This window comes from Phocoena sinus, chromosome 14, assembly GCF_008692025.1.
Source record: "Phocoena sinus isolate mPhoSin1 chromosome 14, mPhoSin1.pri, whole genome shotgun sequence".
Taxonomy (NCBI): domain Eukaryota; kingdom Metazoa; phylum Chordata; class Mammalia; order Artiodactyla; family Phocoenidae; genus Phocoena; species Phocoena sinus.
In genome coordinates, this window is record NC_045776.1 from 27,357,752 (window position 1) to 27,384,810 (window position 27,059).

The window sequence follows — 27,059 nt, forward strand, 5'->3', positions numbered from 1 at the left end:
GCATACTATACCATCAGAGAAAGGGGGGAGCGGGGGAGGGAGACCAACCTGCCTCTGCATTCAGCTCCTCTAGAAGCCCGCTGGTCCTCCAGGTAGCTCCTGTGTCCTGGCCTCCTACAGAATTACTGTGCTCTTGAACTACTGCAGCCGCCAATAAATTGTCCACATTTACCACTTCTGGCTCAGAGCTGGTGTCAGACATATCATAATGAGCTACAACTGGAGGTCCATCTAGGGAGGAAAGAAAATGTATACTTGTATCTAACTTGTGGGGTGAAAAATACTTCTGCAACTAAGAGCCCCCTAAATGCCAGTTGTCTTTATCTTATGATTCTACATGGTCAGAAAAGCTGCACTTTATACAATCTAATATTTTGTACATAATATGAAAGTGAAAGAGATAACCCGAGCTTACAAAGATGAGGGACACATTTGGGAAGGAGGAAAAAGGGTGTTATTATGAAGAACAAAGACAAGAATATACTGAACAAAAGTTACACTGAATTCCTGTCATTCTCCTAAAGAGCAAAAGATTAAGAAAAAGGGGAAGACTCTACAGTGAAAGTGAAACTGATTTTTTAAAGAAAAACACTGATGCAAACTATTAATCTCTATTTATATTTTAAGAGAATGAATCTAGTTTCTTCCTCTTAGTAGCTAATACTAGAAGTCCCTAATAGATTCAGAGAAGAAAATCAAATATATATTTTTCTACTTTAAGAGCTCTACTTGACTGACATCTATTTTCAGTAAAGCTCTTTTATAATATTAGGGATGTTATGCATCTTACAATATTCTACAAAAAGACAACGCTCATGAAATCCATCTTCAGGATTTTGCTTTGGATGTCTTATGAGGGATATTTCTATTTTATTTTCCCTGAGAAAAACAACCAGCTCACACTCCAAGGAAATGATACACAACCTTATGGGTTATTTGAGAGGAAGATGTTAAAATTCTTAGAAAAAAGAGATCCCTTCTACCTCCAAATCACCCTAACTAGCTGAAAATGGCACCTGAGCTCTGAAGTAATTATACTGCAGTGATTCATGCTAAAATAATTCAATATTCATGCTTGTAGAATAGATACATGCTTTAAAATGCTACCCTTTTCTAATATAAAAGCAGAAAGCAAAAATAAAGTTTTCAGTCAACTATGAAACACATCCCTTACTACTGCCATTTTAAAATAAAATGCTTTTCCTCCCCCAAGAGCTATTTATGAAGTGCAAGCAAATCACTTATTTCCATAAAGATTTCTTAATATAATCCAACAAATTAACATTAAACAGACCTATTTTATGAAACTCTTCGACTATGAAGGAATACATATGCCAACGAATCATTAAAATAGAACACAATGAAGGATTACTGTTTTAATACAAACATCCATTGTGTAAACTGTCACTAAACAAAATATGGAACACACTTGGGGTACTTATCCTTTAAGACTAAGTTCCCAAGCCATAGGTTTATGTAGCAACATTTTTAAAATAAAAAATGACCAAACATAAATGCAAATGAGTTGTTAAGTGCCACCGTATAAGGAACAGACATGTCACAATATGAAATTCTGACGATCATGACAATTTTCAGTTGACTACTTAATAATTTCCAATTCCCAAAAGGGTAAATCATGTTCATAAAATTCAAGAGTGTGGCCTCAGTATCAGTTAGTAATGGATTTTAGATCAAATAGCAAAAAACTGGTTCATGTCTGAGGTTTTTCTTTTCTAAAAAAGAAAAGAAAGCTGTAACATTTATGGAGTTCTCGTCAGAGTTCAAAATGATTATTATGGAATCAAGATACTGTGTGATGTCCAAATAGTTGGTTGCAGAAAATATGAGGGTCAAGTACAATATTGACTATTTGACCAAATGTTCTATTTTTAAAAGGGCTTTATTAAGTGTTTTGTGTTTGAAAAAAAAAAGTGATTTATTTTAAAATTTATATCACATATACCATTCACAACCTCTTGCCCTCACATTCCCCCCACCACAACCAAATTGAGGCAACAGGTCAACAGTCAAGTCAAAATTGTACCACTCCTACATGTGAAATCATGCAAAAAGTATAAGTGTATATGTACATGCAGAGTAACATCACCTACCCATGGAAATAACTTGTCTGAAAGTCTTCATCAGTAGGATATACAAGCATAAACTTGTTATCTGGCTTCATTCTTGTATCTTCCATATTTCCAAACAGCACACCTTATAGCTTAGCTTAAATTTAGTATTCATCATAAACAAAGACAGTAATATTTTCACATTTTAATTATACTTAAAAATTAAAATAAATTATCACTGTCAATTTTTATATCTAGTATATTCAAACAATGACAAGTCAGTACTATATCAACTTTAATAAAGTAAAGAAAAGGTTGCCTTTCCAACTCTGCCTTCCAACAAGAAACCACAATTAAGGATCTTGTGTTCCAAAGTCATCTTATACTTATTAGCAAACCAAAATTAAATAAGATATGTTCAAAGCACTTAGCCTCAGGGCTTGGACTTTGAACCGCTAAGTGTGAAATATTAGCTAACTGATGGGGACAATCTGTGATATTCTTTAAAAACACGATTCTTGGGCTTCCCTGGTGGCGCAGTGGTTGGGAGTCCGCCTGCCGATGCAGGGGACACGGGTTCGTGCCCCGGTCTGGGAGGATCCCACATGCCGCGGAGCGGCTGGGCCCGTGAGCCATGGCCGCTCAGCCTGCGCGTCCGGAGCCTGTGCTCCGCAGCGGGGGAGGTCACAACAGTGAGAGGCCCGCATACCGCAAAAAAAAAAAAAAAAAAAAAAAAAAAAACACGATTCTTGCTACACAGCAGAATTAAGAGACAGGTAAGATCCTTTTAAAATAAGTATCTATTGAAGGAAAAAATAAAATCAAACCACTGAGGAGGAGCTAGAAAAACTCAGCATACTAATAACAGAAGCAGCTAGCTACACTTCCAGTTTGACTCCACCAATTCATTACAGGATGGAATAAACATGAAGCTACTGTCCTTCCTCTCACTGATTGTTAAAACAATTGCACGGCTACTAAGATTATTTTGACTTTCAAAAACATCAAAATAGTCACTTCAAGTAAAATTACACATGGAAACATTTCCAATTTAAAATGTAGTCACTAAGCAGTCCATGTTTACAACATAAAAGGTTATCCAAACCGTACATTCTCCCATTTGGTATCTGTCAATCTTACAACATCAATTTATAATGATGAACTTAACTAGTTTTTCTATAGTCATTAAGAGCATCTCTCTATAAAGGTAAATTTAACACAATTATTTAATAACTACTTGGTCTGTAGTTAATCCAAGTGCTGTTTCTTCTCCTGATTGAAATATCTTGAACTTTTTGCTGCTCATTACAAGGGAAGAAAAATAAAAGGTCAAGCAATCCACCGACTATGTTTTATTTCAGAACATCAACTTGTCTATATTATGCTAGATAGGTTTGTGTCCTCTCTCTGACTTCCTAGTCTATAAACAGGTTCTAACTTTTCAAATACCAAAATACAGATGTATCTGTTCATCACACATTCCTGATACAGTGAAGTTTACCCCGTGTGACTTTAAACCTTCTGTATTATTATCGACAAATGTTTAATTTTATGAATTAGTTTCCTTTTATTCAAAGATGTTCTCTTCTAAATCTCATGGAAAAAATCTGAATCACAGAAACAAAAAACCAAAGCAAAACAAAGCCTAACATCCTCTACTACGTTTATCTCTGACAAATCCCTCTTTTCAAAGTTAACAACAAAAAGCACAGAATTTTAGAACTACAGAATACATAATTTACCAGGCTCATTTTACAGATGAGAAATTTGAGTCCTCGGTAGGTGAAACCAGAATAGTTTACAGTTGTTATCAGTGATGAGGGAATGGGAAATATACAGAATGAGACTGGGAGCAGCATAGGAAGTACACAGATTTTTGGCAGCAAATACGTAGGTTAAAGTCCTGCCTACTTCTTAACTGTATGACTGTTTGTTCACAGGGTTATGGTTAAGGTTAAAGACATAACACAGAACACAATAGTTCAAACACTGGTCCAATGCCCCACCTTTCCATTATAATTAGCACCTACCCTACTTCATTATTTGCTTGCTTATCTTTGTATGTAAACTCTGCTGTACACAGCCTGCAAGCAAGAAGCTTTGAGAAATCATCACTGACTGGGATGGTGCCTTCTATTGGTCATAGATTAACCCACTTGTTAAGTAAATGCTTTGCTGGGATTAATGAGGTCATCACACATGTGGCTTTCGTATTTTTATTTTTGTTTGAAGTGAAATGCCAGCTTGGATGTATTCGTATGAAAGTGTTTCAAAGCCAAACAGAGATCATTTGGGATTATTTCATATTTGGCATCATTCTTGCCTACAGAGAGAGCCCTTGCACTAACACAAGTTTTGTCAGTCTCCCAATATGAAATCTAATCAAATCTAGGAAACAGGAATTCCTCTTGTATCCCAGAGACATCTGGAAACACCACTCCTCCTTCTCTCTCTATTGCTAAGTCTTAGGCCCAAGAAAATGTGGGGCAAATGGACAAATACAGTGTTTGCTCATTCAATTCCCATTTCAATGGCTATAGTAATATACAATAAACCCCAGAATAAATCCCTTCTCTCCTCTTTACTACAGCCAATCTCCCCAAACCCCTCACTAGGAGAGAAAAAAAATCCACCTTGCTGCAAAGGACCCCACAGAGGTTCTGTTGCCCCAGTCATTAAAGGGCCTAATAAACCCAGTGCCATTATCTACAACATCTAGAGAGAGTGGGAGGGGGTGGAAATCACACTCAGTCTCAATCCAGATAGTGAGATTCAAAAAGTTACATCTAAAAGAAGAGTTCTTAGAAATTACTACCTAGGCAAGTCTAAGGAGGAGAGAGTGGTGACAGTGTGTGTGGGTGAGGGACTAAGTAAGGAAAAACCTCAAGAGTTGCAGAAGGGAATTTGCATTTTGGTAGAACCTACCCAATAAGAAAACAGCTTTTTCATTAGACATCTAAATATTTACCAAGATGAAAATTGATTATTTTGCAAATGAGAAAAATTACTTGAGAATACATATGCTGTATTTTATTACTATCAATCAATATATATACACACATGGAGAGAGAACAATTTGAATAAAAAGAAAACAGTCATTTTCAAAGCATCTCTTGGAAAAGATGAACTACATCAACCAGAAAAGACAAAAAATCTATATAGAAAAGGGCCATCTCTAGAAAAACAACTTTAAATACCAAAAACTGTGTATCTTTTCTTTATAATAGTAGCATAAAGCTCTTTTAGAAAAAAGAAAAATAAGACAGTGCTAAATGAAAATGAAATGCAGCAATATGCACTGAAATTTTATGTTTAAGAGTTAAAAAAACATTTTTAAAATAAAATTGAGTCAATAACTATTTTGTACTTTTCGCATTATACTCATCTCAATTATTAAAAATTTAGATGTTATAGTTTCCAAGGGAGGAATAAAGTTTTAAGGATTACATCTGTTCTTACATCATACTGACAAAAAACAGGTCATTTTGCCCACCCAGAAAAGTTACCTACGATACTGATGAAGAGTTAACTTTGAAAGTATCAAAGAGGAAGTAAAAGGAAATATTCAAGATTAAATACAGAAAACAGGGCACTTGAAGAGGTCACCACCATCTTTCAATTTATCTTTGTATCTCAGGGACAAATCCACAACCTACTGCTTTGAGGATTCAGATCTATAAAGAACAAAACTAAAATATCTGCACTACATACACGAAGGAAGAAGATGAAAATTAGATATGACTTTAGCTACATCCTCATGTCTATGTACCCTGCAAAAGACACATCCATTCTGGCTTTTTGATTATTCCTCAATGTAGTCTAAATTTTGATATTTTCTAAATATTCCTAAATTTTTAATAGGAGAACTTAGAAGGACATACAAAAGAGAAGAATCTCCACCTTTTATGTTAACACTGGTATTTTGTTATTTTCTTTTTTGATATACCAACTACAAAAAAACCTGAAAATTATCCGAAAAACATCATGTAAAATCTATTATTAGTGATACCTACAAACTAATGCCATTCATTCCATTATGGAAAAGCAGATTTCCTGACTCAGGAACACCTAATGTGAATTAACTGGCAGGGAATCACTATAACTAATGCAATATGATCCTAAATAGAGTAACAAGAAACATTTCTTTTTTAAAATTTTTATTTATCTAGGTTAGTTGATACACTTCAAATGCAGAGTTAGGTAAAAGATATAAAGAAAATGCAATAAAAATTAAAATCACAGTAATTTGATAACATTCTTCCCAAATCTTAAAGTTATAATATGAATACCTTCATTACCAAAGAATACATTTCCTCGTGGATTATTATTCCTTCATTTCTTAGGATGTCTTCTACTTTAAGATGTAGTAATTTAAGATACTATGAAAAGATCTACTCATTACTAGTAAACTAACAGTTTGGTTTCAATCCCCACTAACTTTCCTAAACTTCAGAGAAATTAAAAACAGAAATCAAGAAAAAAATGAAAAGTATAGAACTCGGAAGTCATTCACGTTGATTACAATTAATGTACTCATACAACTGTTCTAGACAAATTAAAAAGACAAGTTTCTTATCTGTACAATGATTAAGGGCACATACACCATTTTTAGAGAAGATTTTGAGAATTATTCTTTGAGAACAATTTTTATTAGAACAAATTTAATAATAAATTAATAAATTTTCAGTTTAATAAATTTGCTGAAATTGTTTTGATACTGTATTTTCTGACATGTGGAACGCCACAAAATCTTTTTCATTGTGCCCTCACTGTACCATTTAAATAATACCAACAGAAGAGAGGAAATCAATACAAGTTAAACAAAATATAACAGGTAATTATTTTTAAAAGTCACCTTCTGTAAAATAACTTGCCTATAATATGTTACTCTAAACAAATGATGATACATAGCATGAAGTCTATTCACCATCTTTCCTATAATTTTCATATAACTGTACCATCAGGCAAATTTAGCTGTATATTAAAAATGAAAATTATCAGTAATATCAATCTGGGTGCTTTGTTTCGCTCAACAAAAGAAATCACTATAGCATTTCTTTCATTAACAGCCGATTTAATACATTTAAAATGACTTCATTTCTAATATTCTGACTTGCATACAAATTTTAAGTAATAAATCTAATTAAATTGAGCTATACCTTGACCCAGAGACTAGAGTCTCTGCTGTTAAATATACCTAACACTAAGGAATGACAAAAGCAATGATGCAAAATAAACTAGTTCATGTATATTCTTTTACTCAGTCGGCTAATGAAACAAACAAGTGGTCCAAATCTTTACTTGATAACCTAAGAAATAAATTTTTCCCTTTAACTAATCACCCTAACTAGTATGTGGGCAACTTTTTTTCAACACACATTTAGGAAGCAATAAATGGATATATTAATGACCTGAATCCATTAAAATCCCTGTAGACTATTGCATAGTTATGTCTCCAGCAACCTGCCAACTATAACATTAATAAAAATACAGAATTAATTATTTCAAAATTCTGAATGTGGGTACACATACACGAGCACGTGCACCAACATACCCCCTTGAGACTAGGCTTATTCCTTTGACTTGCTAACAAAAAACAGGCTTTCTCTTGGAGCCCCAAAATGACAGAAACTTTATTCTAAATTAAAAAAAAAAACACTTCATGCAAAATATTAAGTTTTAAGATTTTAATTTTACTGAACTGTGTTCTAAGTTAAAATTTTATTTGAGCTCTTATTACACTCAAGTTTTAATAAGCACACAAAGTACACATCAATATAATTAAAAGTTATCATCTAATGAGTGGCTCGAAAACCTGATAATTCTAACCTGCTGATTAAATTCTCTTAAAATGATTAGAAATCTAATGTCCTAGAACACTGAACTAGTATAAACTAGGCAGAAAACAGTCTATAGACAGATTATTAGAAAACATTTATCTTCACTGCCCCCCCTTTTAAATACCAGCAACTAAATTCCATATGTACCCATTAGAGATGACATAATCCAGATACGGGATTATATTCTTAAATAAAAAGCATTTGGACCATGTCTAGATTAATGCTATAACTTGAAAGAAGTTTCTGTCCAGCATTAGCCCTTTATACACTACAAAAAGTCCAAACAGGATATATTTCTTAACCTTCTTAAAATTCTAGGAAAATTAAGGGAATTAAAGGGAAGTTAAGGGAAGACCACTAGGCACTTCTAAAACAATACCTACATAAAAATGCCACCACATAATCCAAAAATAATTCCCACTTCTTTGTATTAGTACATATAAGTACTATAATCTTAGGAATACAGACTTTGCCTCAGTGAAAGAGAATTCAACAATCCACAACAGCAGTCGAGTTTTTTTAAAACTACTTCAAATACTTAATACTTCTTTGTCCATAATACAAAAACAAATTTTTCTGAAAGAAGAGTTTTTAAATTGTGCAATCTGGAGAAGGTATAATCACTTTAAAGCACAACTCATATTAAAAAAAAACTACTGTTTTTCAAAACAATACTCTTTAAGACAGCAACACATTTTCAAGGCACTGTGAGAAACTGAAAATCAGGGGGAAATCTGTATATATGTTTCTGCTATAAAATTATTCTTAAGGTTAAACTCTCAAAACCACAAAATGTCAATTTTTACTTCAGAATAAATTTTAATATTTTGGCATATATTCTATGAATTAAATCAATATATTCTGGTGCTCCTTTTCTTTCTATCAAAACCTCTCTGTCCACATCTTTATCCAAAATTATGTAGAAAAGGCTTCCCAAAATTATTAACACCTCAAATATTCAAAATATTTTTACCTTGAGTATCAATTATTAAAACCTATGCCTGATAATTCCATTAAATTGACATTTTTCTCTAAAAGGCAAAAAGAAATCTGTAGATCTCCTACTCTGTTATCTAGTAACAACAAGAATTAGAATATATCCCAGTCAATACTAGGAATATGTCTATATGTTATTCTTAAAGGATTCATTAATTATTTTAAAATTAAAAGGCATTCCACTATATGCTTAATATATGAAATATTAAATCATGAAACAAAAAGAAATCTGTTAAGTGCCTGAAGCAGTTTATACATGCATAGAAAAGCAGTCATGTTAACATGCTGAAATTAAATTAACATTTTCTTATATCTAAGAATCCATGCCTAGTAAAATCTGTGATGCCAGGGAGAATTTGAAGACAGAACAAACTTCCCTGAAAACATCGCAACTACAAGTAAAGATTACAGATTAGTTAAAAACCTGTCAGTCACCCAAAACCAATCTGCTCTTCCTGTTGACATAAAACTTAATTTTAAAAAATTGGCTGAAGTAGTTTACAAGTGTTGCACTATCATTTCAGAGAAACTCCCAATTCTCATATATCAAGTTTTAAAAAGAAAAAACCACAATAGTCATTTTTCACTTCAAAACTGGAAGAGCAAAATAAAATTGACTCAGTCTATTACAGTTAATTTACAAGGTATAAATGTCTGAATATAGAACTAAATAGAAAAAGTGGTGACAATTTTTCTGAGTGGTTACCGGTAAATTACTAAAATAAAACAGAGGTCTTTATTGTTTATACAGTCGACCCTTGAACAACACAAGGGTTGGGGCTCCCACCCACTGCACAGTTGAAGAAAATCCACATAAAATGTTACAGTCTCTGGTTCTGCATCCACGAATTCAATCAAGCTCAGATCGTATAGAACTACAGCACATATTTAGTGAAAAAAATCTGCATATAAGTGGACCTATGCAGTTCAAACTCCTGTTGTTCTTGTGTTAGCTATACATGAAACTCCAAATATGCCACCTATCTTTCCTCTTGCAAAACACAGAATTAGATCTTTCCAAAGTTGCAACTACATTAAATATTAAAATAATTAACCTTATTCATATTGAGAAGTTATTAGGTTATAAATTTGAAGGGAAAGACTCCTAAATTTTTATTGTAAGTAAACCCAGTAGAAAGTACAATTTTAAAAAAAACAGGTAATGTTAGCAAAGTTATATATTCCTACTGAAAATTTCTTCCTAATTTAGCTTTTTCTCACAATATTCCTACCAACCCAGAAAAGAAAATACCAGTATCTCCCAGCCCTAGGCCACACATTAAAAATCTATCATGTTGCAAAACCTTTCAATGCTGTGCTATTTTCTCCCCTTTGACACACTCCATGGGCTCTTTAACATGCCATTTATTTTCAGTCCAGGGATTGAAAACAAAATTAAATTGGTAGTACATTAGCCAATACACTTAGTCACTAGTAATGTAAACACCGATTCAAAACACACCCTTAATAGAGTGACCATTTCATCTGTATCCTCTAGAGGTACCCTTTACATCAGAGTACCAAACAATTCCTCTGGATGATGTCTGCCAGGTTATTGGCTCAGGCACTGAGCTTTAAGTTAAAGCTCAAATAAAAATTTATCTATGTAACAATGAAAACTATTTTTCTCATGCATGAAATCAAACTCCTTTCTAATCCGCTTTCCCTACAGTATCTTGCATAGTAGGTACAGAGCATTAATTTGCTCAAAAATAATTCATTCTTCCTGCATACAAAGGCTATTTAATATAATTCATTAAAGACTAGCAACAAATTAGTTCATTAAATGACATACGAAAGAATGACAGAAAAGTGTTCATGCAATATATTCACTCATGACCTCCAGAGCGGGATTAATTACATCATTCCTCCTATTGGAATCGAAGGGAGTCAACAGTATTTGTAGAGAATAATGCTAAGAGACTCTCAGGGAATTAACTACTTACCCACCTTGGATTCACTAAGATTCCCTATTTTATATTTATTTATATTTTGCATGAAAAAAGCATAAATATGAGGATCACCCCTACCATCGTATAAATGGTTCTAGGTTCCAACCACATGTAACAAAACTCAAGCTAGAATTTATCAAACTCTGTTCTGAATATCTAATTTTTTAAAAAGAAACTGTTTACTATTATCATTTTTTAAACATCATCAAAAGAAACTTACAATGGGCAAAAGCATATTCTTTCTTACACAATTCAAAAAGCAGATAAAGGTTGTTCTGTAATATTCCCATTTTCAGCAAAGTTAATTGGAAAACTGTAATGTCTTTGAGAACGCTAATGTACTGTCAACATTGTGACAAGTCACAAAGGGCTGCTGTGGCAGTTCTTGGGAATCAGGCATCTGCATGTAAGCACCTGATTGGGCGACAGGGGAAATTCTTTGGCCAACTAGTTGCATTTTAAGTTCCCTGGGTTCCAGTAGCTGCTTGTTCTCTTCACCAGTGTCAAGTAGAGTTAGCTTTTCCATCCACACCAGGAACTTCTCCTCTTTCTGCATCTGCATCTTGGAAAAACAGCTCATGGCCTCTTCTAGGACACTGCCTATGTAGCACCTATCACACACAGCACCCCTGTCAAGTAATCCTGGAATTTCCCTGGGCGCTCCTTCAGATCCCCCAGCACAACTGAAGTCAGCTTTAAAGACATTGAGGCCATTTGATAAAACATGGTTAAATGAGAAAACTGTATTTTTATTAAGACAAGCTTATTCAGGAAAATGGCATAAGCATTACTAAGAACAGCCATATAGGTATAGCACTCATAAGGGGCACTTTAATTAATTAACCAAACAAAAGTTGGTAATTCTGAGAAACACAACATGATACTACCATTTTTCATAGCTTCACTGAATCTGTGGAGGATTGTGTATTCTGTTACTATACAACTATTAATCTGTAACAGTGTTTTTCAACCTTTGCTGAACATAAAGACCTGGAATGGTTTAACAAATACCAAAACCTAGGTGGCTCCCAGACATTACAGGTCCTTTTTGTTTTAAGCTCCCCAGGTGATTCTAATGTACAGCCTTGATTGAAAACCACTGCATCCCTGAATATTTTCACACTATGACTTTAAAATTCTAAAAGTTGTTTTGACAGCTGACCCATAATAAATCAGTATACAATAACTGTCAGCTAATTGATTTTTATCAAATGCTCTTGTTTTAAGTTAAAATTTTTTTTTTCCTTATGGAAAAACCACATAGAGGGGACTTCCCTGGTGGTCCAGTGGTTAAGAATCTGCCTTCCAATGCAGGGACATGGGTTCGATCCCTGGTTGGGGAACTAAGATCCCACATGCCGCAGGGCAACTAAGCCTACGCGCTCTAGAGCCCACATGCCACAAGTAGAGAGCCCACATGCTGCAACTACTGAGGTTGCGCACTCTAGAGCCTGAGTGCCAAAAGGAAAACTCCCACATGCCACAATAAAGATCCCATGTGCCGCAACTAAGACCTGACTTAGCCAAATTTAAAAAAAAAACAAAAAACCCCACAGAGGATATGCATAATCCATGTATACCTCTGGGTCAGTTTTTTATAAACCCTGGTCTGTGCAAGGTGCTAAAAGGTATGCCTCAAAAAACAAAAAGTTTTGTGGTTAAGTTTGGGATATGCTACAAATCATATCCTCCCCACATTGGAGAGCACATTAACGTCTCCGAGTTGTCCTGCAGTAAAGAAATCTGCTTCCACATGATCCAGCACTTCCCAAACGTGTGAACAGTGTACAGCTATTAATAGCAAGTAGAACAGTGGTTTCACAGGATTCTAGTTTTAGGATATGCTCCTCTACATACAGTGTTTTATCCTCGAACTAGGCCAGATCAGCTTTGGTTTGGGTCCCATATACTTTGGGTTTCTAATAAAACTAATTATACTGAACTCTTCATTTCTTCAGGGAGCTATTAAAATGTTACCTCCTCAGACCACTCTTGACTACAATATCTAAAATAGCTTTTCTGGGTTCTCTGGTGGCGCAGTGGTTGAGAGTCCGCCTGCCAATGCAGGGGACACGGGTTTGTGCCCCGGTCCAGGCTGATCCCACATGCCGCAGAGCAGCTGGGCCTGTGAGCCACGGCCGCTGAGCCTGCGCGTCCGGAGCCTGTGCTCCGCAATGGGAGAGGCCACAGCAGTGAGAGGCCTATGTACAGGAAAAAAAAAAAAAAAAAAAAGCTTTTCTACCCCATCCTTAGTCCATCTTTATCTCATCTCTTATATCCTGCTTTATTATCATAGTGTATATCCCTACCTGATAGCATATGATGAATTCATTTATTATCTTCTCCTCAGAAAAGATTTAAGTTTCATGAGGGCAGGACTTTCATTCACTACTGCATTCCCAATGCCGCATAGTAGGTGCCCACATATTTGCTGAATGAATGACTGATGGAATCAATCAATCTTGGCCTTATACCATCTACCTATACCAAGAAGTCTTATAAAGAACTACCCTATGAAATGCTCTGTTGCATTTATCTCAGGGTATTTCTGAAAATATGGTTACTTTATCTCATAGTGATTTTTTATGAATAGACAAAAGAAAAATTTCCCAGGTCTCAGTTTCCAGTATCAAGAAAAGAAGTGTTTCTCCTAGAAAATGAGAACTGCTTATGTCATGCCACCTCTTTTCAATGCCTAAAAGCCTATGGGACAAATTTTTAGCCCAATTCTACCTAGCAAACAAAAACCTCATAAAGTTTATTGTTATCAACTTTCCCTCTAACTTCATTTCATTCCTCCTCCCCTGATTACTGCATTCCATCCCCTTTCTTCACATTAAAAAAAAAAAAAAGGGCTTCCTTGGTGGCACAGTGGTTACGAATCCACCTGCCAATGCAGGGGACATGGTTCAAGCCCTGGTCCGGGAAGATCCCACATGCCACGGAGCAACTAAGCCCATGCGCCACAACTACTGAGCCCGCACTCTAGAGCCCATGAGCCACAACTACTGAAGCCCACGTGCCTAGAGCCCGTGCTCCGCAACAAGAGAAGCCACCGCAGTGAGAAACTCACGCACCGCAACAAAGAGTAGCCTCCCCGCTAGCCGCAGCTAGAGAGCCTGCCCGCGGCAACGAAGACCCAACGCAGCCAAAAATAAATAAAATTAATTTATTTTTTTTAAAAACACCTTATTTATAAGTAAACTTCCTCAAGAAGGGCATACCTTTCCCTGAAGTGTAACATATTTAGCTTATGGAAAGTCTAAATGGAATTTAAAGAATACTAAACTTTCTTTAAACAGTTTATCCCCATTATAAGTGCTGGGTAAACTGAAGTGTACAGGACAGGAAATGATATGGCTACTTTGATGTTTCAGATTCTGGCACTGCTTATTTTTCAACAAACACTGGAAAATGAGTATTTAAAAGCTGAATTCAAAAAACTGGTGTGAGAATACTTATGCTAAGGACAGTGAGATAAGTTGCAGCCTCATAAAGATGACTACCAGCAATAAATACTGAAAACAAGACATTTTGAAGTCTTAAAAAGAGGACCCAATGATACGTGTCAAACAAAACCCACAGAATGCACAACACCAAGTGTGAACTCTAATGTAAACTGTGGACTCTGAGTGATAATATGTCAATCTACGTTCATCAATTATAAGAAATGTACCATTCTGTGGGGGTGTTGATAGTGCAAGAGGCTGTACGCATGTGAGGACAGGAATAAGTGGGAAATCTCTGTATCTTCTGCTTAATTTTGCTGTGAACCTACAACTGCTCTAAAAAATACATTAAAAAAACAAACAACAACCAGGACCATATTCTCACCTTAACACCACATATGTCCTTTTATTAACACTAAAATATATCCTACTTTGAGAAAGACATCAAAAGCAAAGCTTATGCTTTTGCATACACAAAGTTTTTAAAGGCACTCACTTTAGGAAATAAGCTAGGAAAAGCAGGCTGAAAATAATACCTTGGTGCTTTAACATTAGAGATTGCCAAAGGATACCCACCAGTAAGATTTCAAAGCTTCTAAATTTAAGGTAACATTATCTAGACACTGTAGCATAGAGAAAACCACATTTAAACAATGCATGCTTTTAAAATAATCACTTAAATGGAGTAAAATTTAAAGGTGCTTATGTTTATTAATCACTAATAACATATTTAAAAACTAGATGACACTGTTCAGAACTTAACAGAAGCAGACTACCAGTTTTACAATGATTTTTAGCTATGGGAGACTTAACATATCACTTTGCTTAACTGAGTAGTTCTCAGCCTGGCTGCCCACTGTCATCACCTGGGAGCTTAAAAATGCTGCTGCCTTTATGCTAAGTGAAATAAGTCCGGAAAGACAAACACTGTATGATCTCACTTGCATGTGGAATCTTAAAAAAAAACAAATTCAAAAAAACAGAGTAGTTTGGTGGAGAGTACGGGGTGCAGCAAGGATGAGTGAAGGTGATCAAATAGGACAAACTTCCAGTTATAAGATGAGTAAGTTCTGGGGATGTAATACAGCATGGTGGCTATAGTTAACAATACTGTATTGTATATTTGAGAGTTGCTAAGAGAGCAGATCTTAAAACTTCCCAACACAAAATTATAACTACGTGAAGTGAGAGGCGTGTTAACTAACCCTACTGTGCTAATCATTTCGCAGTATATACATTTATCAAATCAACACGTTGTATACCTTACTTAAACTTACACAATGTTATATGTCAACTGTATCTCAAAAAAGCTGGGAGAAAAATGCTGATGCCTGGGTCAGATCCAGAGATTCTGATTTAATTGGTCTGCGGTGGGGTCTGGACATCATAAGTTTTAAATGCTCCCAACCCCCAACAAGTGATTCTAACATATAGCCAGACTGAAAACTGCACAGATATTACCTGCTTTGTTTGCATTTACTAATCACTTTTCAGGCAGTCTTCAACTGATTACTCAGTCTCAGTGTCTTGTTATCAATGTATTTAGTGAGTCTCCTAAATAGCTACCAAAATACAATCAGATTACAGAGGCTTAAATTGGGGACATGGGGCTTTTAGTCACTTCATATTCAATATAGGAAAAAGGTCATGGAATTCCTAACATGGGTTTGGGGGTCTTATCTTCTACCATGAGTTGCTACCGCTTAAATTAATAATAATATTTTTCAAGTAATTCAATCCCCAGTAGGTTAAGAATCCTCACAAATCAATTAAAAAAAAAAACAAGTGTAGCAAGAGGAAAATGTGCAAAGAACATGAATAGACTGTTTACCAAAAGAATACAAATGGCCAATATGATTTTTCAACTTCATTAGTAATCAAAGAAATGCAAATTAAAGATACAGTTCATCCATCAAACCAGCAACATTTTTATAAACACTCAATAGAAAGAATATAATGCAACAAATACTCAAGCTCCTGGATGGAATAAACTTAATAAAGTATTAAAAAGTAGTTTGGCAGTATGTGTCAAGAGCCTTCAAGTGTTCATACCCTTCCTCATAATAGGAAAAACTAAAAACAGCCCAAAGGGCCAGGAGTAGGGAAGTTATTTTATAGTTAGCTAAATTATTCAAAATCCATACATGGTTTTAGGGAGACTATTGTGTTTTGGTTAAAGGCTCAAAATGCAATGTTAGAGGGAAAGAAAGAAGTATACATAGTATGATAAATTTTGTTACATATTATGGAAGGCAATATACTTAAATGTTAACAAAAGCAGGATTTTAATCTTATACATCACATTTTCCTATTTTCAAAATTTCCTACAAAGGATTTACTAAAGAAATTTTTTTCAAGTAAGAGTTAATTGATCAAGCATAATAAGTCTCTACCTCAGAAAAACTGTAAGGTAAAATGATAGCTTATCATGAGGAATTTCACTGTATAATTGTGTGTGGTGAGTAGTGAGTGCTGAGATCCTAGCTTCAGTAGGACTGAGCTGCGCCTGGCCACATGGATTGAGGATTCAGATGATCTTAAACAGGTGTCCTCAACAGCCTCCCTGACATTCTCCAACAAAGACCGATTAGATTTTCTAAAATGCAAAACAGCCAAGACAACTGACCCTTACCTACCAAGGTGGATACTATTTTTGGAACCTCAGTCTGAGTGGGCACTTGCATGGTGGACTATTAAACCACACAAAAGCAGGTCATTATAGCCAAGACAAGATGAAGCTACCCTGAGGTTTATTCTATACTAAATATTATGAAAAACAACGGTCACTGGAAAGACTCTTCCCTGCTGCCCACCTACAATGATGCATGTAAGCTGGTCTGTTCAGAGAATTTTTGAATTGAAGTCTGATGTCACAGACTTATTCACATTCACTAAAATCAAAATTCCCTGCAGGGAATTCCCTGGCAGTCCAATTGTTAAGGCTCTGAGTTTTCAATGCTGAGGGCTCAGGTTCAATCCCTGGTCGGGGAACCAAGATCCCACAAGCCGTGTGTCATGGCCCAAAAAAAAAAAAAATCCCTGCAAAGAGCAGACTTTACAGCTCTAGTCTCAAAGTGATTTTACAGAAAAACTGACCCCCCCAACCCCCGAAGAAATAATGCTCTAATAATAAAGTACAAAGATTAATAATACAAAAATATCACCTATAAATGAGACACTCAACAAAAGCCTTGAATACTCAAGACTACCACATAGTATTTTCACATTAATATGCACTACAAAATACTCTATTTTTGCTCATCTCTAAGTCCCCCAAATGAAAGAAGTGCCAGAATTATCTTGATATGATACCTCCAGATTCATAAAAGAGCAATATAGTTTCAAAAACTTCAAGGAAAGAATGATCTAGTGTGGATACTAAGCTGCCTGTCAGTTAACTGTTAACTAAAGCAACAACAACAAAACCACTTCATAAACATCTACTGTCCAAATATCAAACTCAATTATTAATCATCACCATGCACTATATAAGTCTGCAGCATTAATTATTTCCACTCTTTAAAAGAAAATGCATTAATTGTTCAACTGTTTGGCATAAGTGAATATTTAGCATAATTCCTTCAATGTTTAAGCTGCTGCCAAAAATAGTTTATAAATACAGCAATTCTGAATTACTAAATTAGTTGTACCTTGATGAAAGCATATAGCAAGAATCTCAGTTTTTACTTTTCCTCTTGGTTTCCATTCTGTATAAACAGCTGGATTCAAATTTCAAATTCCAAGAGATTTGCTGTTAGGTACATCCAGTTTAAGTTCACCTGAATGTCCATGGTGTTGCACTCATCTTATAAGTCAGTTCACAATTTATCCTATCTTTACAATCTATACAACTTTTCAACAACTGCCCTGCTATAAGGTAGAGTGTATCCCCCCTGCCCCAAAGTTATAATCTGATTCAAGAAACTGAGGTATACATAATTATGACATCAGCAATGAAAAATGTCAAAATTTTTCGGGTGTAACAATGTGGATAATTGAAATGAACTTCCTAATATTTAAACTTAGGATGTTCTACCTTTGCTTTGCATAATTCCAGGAAAGACCACTCACAGCTGCTTATGTGTACAGCACCTTCTGTAACTCTGTGGTGCACAGCCTAGGCAGTCATATACAGTGGCCCTACAGCTTACCTCCCATTTGATTCTCCATGATTACCTTAGAAAACTCTTCATATTTTCAAAATCCACCAACTTATTAAGTGGTGTGCCCAATAGAAACTAAATTACAGATTCAGATAATTTGGTGTTTTGGTTAGTATACAATTCAGAATAGACAAGAAACAGAAGACTGATGTTTTAGGAGTTTTAGACACTGGTCAAGGTAGTCAATTAGCAAAGAGGTTTGGAAAATATGAACAAAGCACACCTAACCTATTTAAGCCAAATAGGGAGAATGCCCACGAAGATATTTTTCATGCCACCTCTACAATGGGGTCTATCTTCAAAGAGCACTTTGTTCACCCACCTTCTCCCTTTCCATAAAAAGACAAAGTATTGAGCAGTTACATAAAAATCTATTTAGTGAGTGGAATTAAGTAAGCACTATATCAAGAGATCCATCATGATCCTGATTAATAGCTTAGAACAGGACGTAAGAATGCATAAACAATTGTATAGGTGTTAATATAGCTTTCTTTAAAATATTAAATGTAAATCTGAAATACACCTAGAACCTGCCTAGAACAACCCCAAAGTTTGCTTCTCTCATGCAGTCATCTGATGAGCTTCAATTAAATCCCCTCCCCCAGTAATTTTAACATAAAGAACTACCAAAGGAATTCAATAGATATTAAAACAGTAAGCATTTCCAACGATGGTTAAAAACTCATATTTAATACACTATATGGATGATGCTTTTATTTTAAGTTGAACACCTAAAAAATCATTATTACTGAGTTTCTGTAAGTTTGGTTAGCTATAGGTTTAATTAACCCAATATGATTTATCTTGAAATATTCTTTGTATAGCAGCAATATGCTGACATATAGAAACAGAAACATTTCAGAAAACTAGGAGGAAAAAACAGTCACCCATAAAACTTTGAAAACCAAAACTTCCCCCTTTAACGTAGCAACAAATAATGCTGTCATGATCTATTAAATGCCATGTACTTTACAGAATGTTCCTAATCGAGTCTCTTCAATAATGAGAATTCACCCAAGAACCATTCAGACCTCACCTTTCTTCCACTATGAAATCTCAAGACTGCCTTTGTAGTACATACACAGTACCAGACGTAGTAATATGGAGAAAGCAGATGTGTCAAACATGTAATAAATTACAGACTCTTATACCAATAAGAGCTGGAACAGCAGATTTTTCTGTACTTTTTAAACTTGGGGGCGTTAAGGGGGAAATTTTGCAAAAAACATTCCTTTCAATGCAAGTGACAACTAGCTAAACATGCACTGAATGGCGGGGGACACATAAAACTACTGTTTTAGGAGGAATAGTTATTAGAAACCTTTAACGAAAGGTAGAACATGTTATTTCAGACACCATAAGCTCGAGTGCAGTGGCTATATAATAAAGCAAGGTGCCTATTCCTGAGGAAAACGTACTTAGTAATAATGCTGAACAGTGAGTATTAAATCTAAGTAGTGCTAGAAAGGCAATGATGGGAATTCAGGTAATGTGTTACAGAGAAAGAGACTTGTGAGAAATTCCATTACTTAAAAATAATCCTGTCCCTATCATTAAGTATTTTTTTTGGCTGTTGTGCTAAAGTGCACTGGAAACCTCAGAACAGGTTTTTAAATTGGCCATGTCTTGTTAATACACTGCAGTCTTCAAATTTACACAGAGCTGCAGGTCTCCTGGATTTTTTCAAGTGTCACTCATCTAACTGAGCCTGAGAGCTGAGAAATGCCATCAGGTGCTCTACAGTCAGTTTAAAAAACATCCTCTACCTGGTATCTCTGCAGTGATTGTCTTGCTGCTCCCTGAAACTTCTTCATCATCATCTGATGAGCTCGTGCTTGAGTCACAAGTCAGGTCACTATCACTGGTACTACTGTCCTGCAACAAGTTATATTTCTTTCGTGCAGCAGCCTCCCGTTTCTGCCTCAGTAGCCTGATTCTCTCCTTGTGCTTTTGGCTCCGATGACCTTTAACCTTGGCGACTCGGCCATTCTGTTTATCACTGGATTGCCGGTTTTTCTTGGCAGCCATGGTGGATGTTTCACTTTCAGATCGGGACCGGCGAGACTTGCGCCCAACTGTGGCACCAGACACTCCGGAAGGGTCTCCTTCTACCGCTGTTTCTGCCTGGGAGGGTTCATTCTCCTCTGCAGAAGACAGTGTATCTGAATCGGCCAGGTGACCACTAGAGGAAGGGGAAAGCATGCAGTGGTTAGAGGAGTCACTCTCATAAACTCGACCAGTTGTCGGCTTGTCACTCTCCGTGGATGCCAACTGAGACTCAGAAGAGTCCCTTCTCAGTTCCATCAACAAGCAGGGCATTGAAGAAAGAACTGTAGAATCCACCACACCATCTTTCGGAACTTGAGATTCCAGTTCCACAGATCCATCTTCCTCCTTAGCTGTCTCTTGTTCAGATGTTTTTGGTGGGACTTCAGACTCAATGAGTTCTTCAACTTTTCCCACTGCCTCCTCCATCTTCATTTCAGACTTTCAAGTTAAATCATGGAGCAGAGTCTAGGAAACTATGTCAAAGATGCAACGGGAAAGCAACCTGTACAAAAACACACAAAAATCAATAAACGGAAATGGCAGATAATTTAATCAACACAACATTCCTACCTTTCTAAGTGGGCAGCAAAAGTTACCATCATATAGGCCTTTAAAATACATGTATCTATTATTTGCTTGAACAACAGATTCAAAGGACTTAATACGACCAAAATACTGGCATACACAGCTACTAAAAATGGCACAATATTAATCTTCTATTACTGAACTTGCAAGACCAGCAAGCAACCAAACAAGGATTTTCAACTTTAAAACTTTATTTAAACTGTTCAAGAAAAGGATCCTCAAAGCTTTGATATAGTTAGCAAGTATGTAAACTTTAAATGAAAAGGAATGCTCCAAAAAAACTGGTCTACAACAAGTGAACTGGAATGATTACTTTTACATTCAAATCCTCAAAGAAAGGAAGCAAGGGAGTGAGTTACAGTGGAGTGACATCAAATGTACACTTATGTTAAAGGGAAAAAAAAACATCAATTAAGTGCATTTGGCAAGTGGGCAACAAAAGTAATTACATGCATCAAAGTTGTCATTCCTCTCAACAAGAGTTGCTCTAGAGGGGCATTAAGATGAAAAACCTGAATCTGCTGTTTCCTCAGTTCTTCCCAGTTCCCACAAACCTCTCCTCATGCTGAATATGATGAGTCTAATGTTTAAACATATGTTTTGTTTCATAAACAATAGCCACTAAATACAGATTAACTACTTTGTGAACCCAAAAAACCTAAACTCTCTATTCTATGAATGACTTAAGGGGGTTAAAAGAAAACCCCCTACACACATTCTCCATCTCCTATGCTAACTTTAGAACCTAATATCTTTCCACCACTGTGTGTCCTACAACTCCACTTAATCACAGAGAAACAGGACATAATCTTTAGCCACAAGAGTTGTGACCTATACAGTGCAAACTTCATTAACTAGTGGTTTTTTAAGAGGATGCTAACAATGTGCAAAGCAAGTAAATACCTCACCCTGAACAACTGATGTTAAAGAAGGCAATGATCATGTGCCATAAGTCACAGACAGACACAAACATTAAGCTAGATGGTATGTCAGTGAGGCACAATAAGACATCTCCGTCACTTCATTCCATCAAGTTACTTGATAGTTCACTATATGGTAGACAGCAACTAGAAGATATCTGAAAAATGGAGTTATTTATTGATCTAACATGACAAGCCTACTCTTTTGCTTACTATAAACATAAATGTTCTATATATCTGGGGTTTTTTTCAGGTCCTGTTCTCAGCTGCTGATAAAACAGGCATTCTGATGAATTTTCCTTAACACATTCATGAAAACCAGAACATTCATGGCCACTGGAAACATTTATAAGTTAAAAACAATCTCATGGAGCTTCCCTGGTGGATCAGTGGTTAAGAATCCGCATGCCAATGCAGGGGACACGGGTTCGAGCCCTGCTCCGGGAAGATCCCACATGCCGCGGAGCAACTAAGCCCATGTGCCACAACTACTGAGCCTGCGCTCTAGAGCCCGCGAGCCACAACTACTGAAGCCTGTGCACCTAGAGCCCGTGCTCCGCAACAAGAGAAGCCATCGCAGTGAGAAGCCTGCGCACCACAACGAAGAGTAGCCCCCAATCGCCGCAACTAGAGAAAGCCGGCGAGCAGCAACGAAGACCCAAGCAGCAATAAATAAATAAACAAATAAATAAAATTAAGGGAGAAAAAAAAACCTAATCCCATGTGTAGTCTATTTCATAACCATATTTGTACCATTACTAATTTTTGAACTGAAAGAAAATAAGCATAAACGTCATTCCAAACACCATTCCAAAAGGAATGCAACACCACTGAAAGCCAACAGACGGAGTAAAAGTTAAACCAACAAACTGCCAGTGTCTTAAATAAAGCATGTTGACAAAAAAAAAAAAAACAGGAAATAAAATATTAATAGATATGCAATATCCCCAGGTATGAGGAATAAAACAGATTTTCTAACTGAATAAACGTAAGAGTTGATTCTTTTGTAGAGAATGAAGTTATATTCTGGAATAAAATTTTTCTTAAAGCTGAAATATCTGAGAAATGTACTCGAATGAAAAATTTGTTAAAATGATCCTTAAAACTCATTTCTTCAACTAAATAATGTGGGTAGCACAAACGCATCTAGTCTGTTTTTCCTTTAAGAAAACATGACAATTATCAATGTCTTTCAATATGACACATCAATCAATTATCTTTCAACTTCCTTAAATTTAAGTGTTGAGATTTACAGTGACTTCTGCTGCCTAAAAAAGAAACCAGTATTGCAGTCAAAACCAATTAAATATGCCCATATCAATCACAAACACTGGCATCAACCATAAATAGGACATCAGTTAGCTCATCATGGTATGCCCATACTATGTGGCAAAAAAGAATGAAAAGGTTCTCCATATACTAATATGGAGCAATTTCCAACACATAATGTTAAATGAACAAGAAAGATACATTATACCATTTGTGTAAATAAAGAACAAAATTATATATCAGTTTGTCTATAGATGCACAGAAATCTCTAGGAGGATACTTAAGAAAATGGTAACACCAGCTGCCTTGGCAAGGAAAGAGAGTGAATGAAGGAACAGGAGTCAAAGACTTTTTACTGTATATAGTTTTGTACCTCTTGAATTCTGTATCCCGTGTAAGTTATTACCTATTCAAAACTCCCTTCTAACATAAAATCTACTGAAAAGTCTTCTGAAGAAAGAAGGAGTTGTACTTTTTTCTGCTCAGGACACCAACTACTATTGGGGTCAAATTTAGTCAGTGAATTCTATTAGAATTTCCCCCCATAGTGGAATTTTGTTGTAATTCATAAAACACAAGAAAAAAAAAATCACAGGAAATAGAAATACAAGCTCTGACAAAACTCCCTGCAACGGAATAAAAATGAAGTACAGATTAATCTTCCCAAACAATCAGATTATTTACTGCATATATTGTTTTTGATCGGGGGAAAAGTGGGATGTTCCTGGTAGAGGTAGTCAAATGTAGTTGGCAGTAGAAAAGATAAAACTATCAAATGGGAGTTGCATCCTTGAGATAAAGTCTCTCAACCCTCTGATTTAATGTTCACAGTGAATTTACATTCGAGTATGAAATATACAAGATAGCATTTATCCTATTAGAACAGCATTTCCTCCCATGCTGTTCTTCCCTCCAATCTAAAGGCAATCCCCTTCTGTGTATATATGTGTACATGTAATGTTAGTACAACTCATCCCCTCATCTCCCTAGAACCTTACATTACTGATTATTCCTTGGCACTCATCAACCTCTCACATTCATCTAGACCATCCATTCATTCATTCACTCATTCATTAAAAAATTTTTTAAATCCTCCTTCTATCTACTACTTCAACCTCACATCTCCTCCTCCGGGTACTATTCTCTTCTTTCACAGCCAACCTTACTAAGAGAGTTGTCTAACCTCCCTTCCTCTATTTTCTTACCTCTCACACTCCCTCTCCAACCAAATCCCACCTGATATCTGCTTCTATCAAACCAGTAACACAGTTCTTACCAGGGTCATTGATGACTCCCATATCTCTAAATCCAACAGACAAAAGTCTGGCCTTCATCTTACTGAATGTATAAGCAGCATTCTATGCCTAACCACACTTTCTCCTCCTTAAACGGTCTTTCTTCGGCTTCCAGGTTACCCTATTCTTCTGGCTGCTCTTTCTCAGCCTACTTTGTAGGCTTAACGCTCTACCAAACCCCTCAGTAGTTTAGTCCTTGGGCAAAGTCTTCTTCCCACCCACCAAAGTGATCTATTCTCCACTCACAGTTTCCACTACCATCCCTATACTAGTGATTTTGTTTCTCCAACTTAGACTTTCTCTGAGTTCTATACCAGTCCACTCAAATATCCACTTGACGTCATTTAGATTCACAAAGACAATCAATTCACTACACCAATCTTTGAACTACCCCACTCTGCTCCTTCTCTAGCTTTCCCTAGCTCAGTTAATAGCACTATTATCTCAGTTGTTCATGCCAAAAACCTGAGGGTTATCCTTGACAATGCTTTCTCCTTTACTCATTGCATCCAACCAATCACTAATTCCTATCAATCCTACATCCTTAGATTTCTAGCTTGTCCACTATTCTCTATCTCCACTGTCAACCACTCTAAACACAACCTCCATCACTTATTTTTCAATGGAATGACTGAGAGTCAACTCCTGTCTCTCTATATTCAGTCTTGCTCCTACCCACCAACCTATTCTCCATAGAACAGGCAGAACAATACCTTTACAAGGCAAATATGACATGTTTATATGAGAAAGTATTTCTTTTAAGATTTCACATACTTTCTGTAAGTATTTTTTAAATGTCCTATAAGGTTGGGGGTGGGGGTTGACCAAGAGGAGAGAGTAGTTAAAGGCAACTTGAGGGCTTCCCTGGTGGCGCAGTGGTTGAGAATCTGCCTGCCAATGCAGGGTACATGGGTTCGAGCCCTGGTCCGGGAAGATCCCACATGCCGCGGAGCAACCGGGCCCGTGCGCCACAGCTACCGAGTCTGCGCTCTGGAGCCCGCGAGCCACAACTACTGAGCCCACATGCCGCAACTACTGAAGCCCATGCACCTAGAGCCTGTGCTCCGCAGCAAGAGAAGCCACCTCAGTGAGAAGCCTGCGTGCCACAACAAAGAGTAGTACCCTGCTCGCCATAATTAGAGAAAAGCCTGCGTGCGGTAACTAAGACCCAATGCAGCCAAAAATAAATAAATTTTTTTAAAAAAGGCAACTTGAGCTTTATCTGATGTTTTTCTCTCTCCCTTTAAAAGAATTATATGCAGACTTCCCTGGTGGCGCAGTGGTTATGAATCCGCCTGCCAATGCAGGGGACACGGGTTCGATCCCTGGTCCGGGAAGATCCCACAGGCCGCGGAGCAACTAAGCCCATGCACCACAACTACTGAGCCTGCTCTCTAGAGCCCGTGAGCCACAACTACTGAGTCTGAGCTCTAGAGCCCACAAGGCACAACTACTGAAGCCTGCGCCCCCCCAAAGTCCATGCACCACAACTACTGAGCCCACGCACCACAACTGCTGAAGCCCACACACTCCAGGGCCCGCTTGCCTCAACTACTGAAGCCTGCATGACTAGAACCCATGCTCCGCAATGAAGAGTAGCCCCCACTAGCCGCAACTAGAGAAAGCCCGCCACAGCAACGAAGACCCAACACAGGGAAAAAGAGAAAAAAAGAATCATATGCAATAATTTTCAAAACCTGGCTGTCAATTCTGGACAATGAAAATGCACTGTTTTATTAGTCCTGTAATAATTAAGAAAGTAACACAAAAGAATTTGGGGACAGGAAGAAAAGTTAAACCATGGTAAGGAAGCAGTACACTGCCTGCTCTGAGGAGATAAGGAAGTGGTAAGTATAAGAGTAAATTAGGCTACTGGGAAAATCTGGAGGGAGTTTGTATCATATCAGACCTCCTTCTTGGTCAGCAAAGCATAACACAAGGTGAAAAATAAGGCAGGTTTGGGGGTTTGTGAAAAATGGAAAAGGGTTTAACATACGTTACAGAAAATCTGACAAAGAATAAAACTGCTAAATACAATGACTTAAACAGGGTGAAAAAGAATTCGCAATACTCAATTTCTAAACTATGTAGAAACCATTAACAGAAACTTGAGGTAAAATGTGATTGTTCTTCCCTGCTCAAAACCTCTGTCCACATCTCTAGTTTCATCTTGGGCCACTCACACCCCAGCTCTCTTTAGCTACAAAAACTGTCACAAAAACAATTTTTTCAGATCTCTGGCCTTTCACACTCATTTTGTGCCAGACCTCTTGCTGGCTACTCTTTGCAGGTTATCAGAATAAACACTGCTTCCTTGGGGGTAGCGTGGGTACCTTACAGACTAATAAGATCCTTGTTATCTACATATTACACACCTATTTTCCTTCAGGACACTTTGCATAACTGTAGTTAAGTAATTGTGTCATTGTTTACTGTCCATCCCCCATACATAAGGACATACAAAGGTTTAAA

At 36.5% G+C, this 27,059-nt stretch overlaps 1 protein-coding gene across 4 annotated transcripts in view; it reads right to left on the minus strand.

Annotated features, from left to right (window-relative positions):
• C14H18orf25 (chromosome 14 C18orf25 homolog) overlaps nt 1–27,059 on the minus strand; it is an 82,342-nt gene that overhangs the window by 28,527 nt on the left and 26,756 nt on the right. For 3 of the 4 annotated variants that reach the window (XM_032602410.1, XM_032602408.1, XM_032602409.1), the window contains exons 2-3: nt 20,236–21,020; nt 49–231 (exon numbers count right to left, since the gene is read on the minus strand). In XM_032602410.1, coding sequence (XP_032458301.1) covers nt 49–231; nt 20,236–20,950 — 898 coding nt within the window. In that variant the 5' untranslated portion in view covers nt 20,951–21,020. The remainder of the gene's footprint in view (nt 1–48; nt 232–20,235; nt 21,021–27,059) is intronic. The other variant, XM_032602411.1, reaches the window with a different exon arrangement.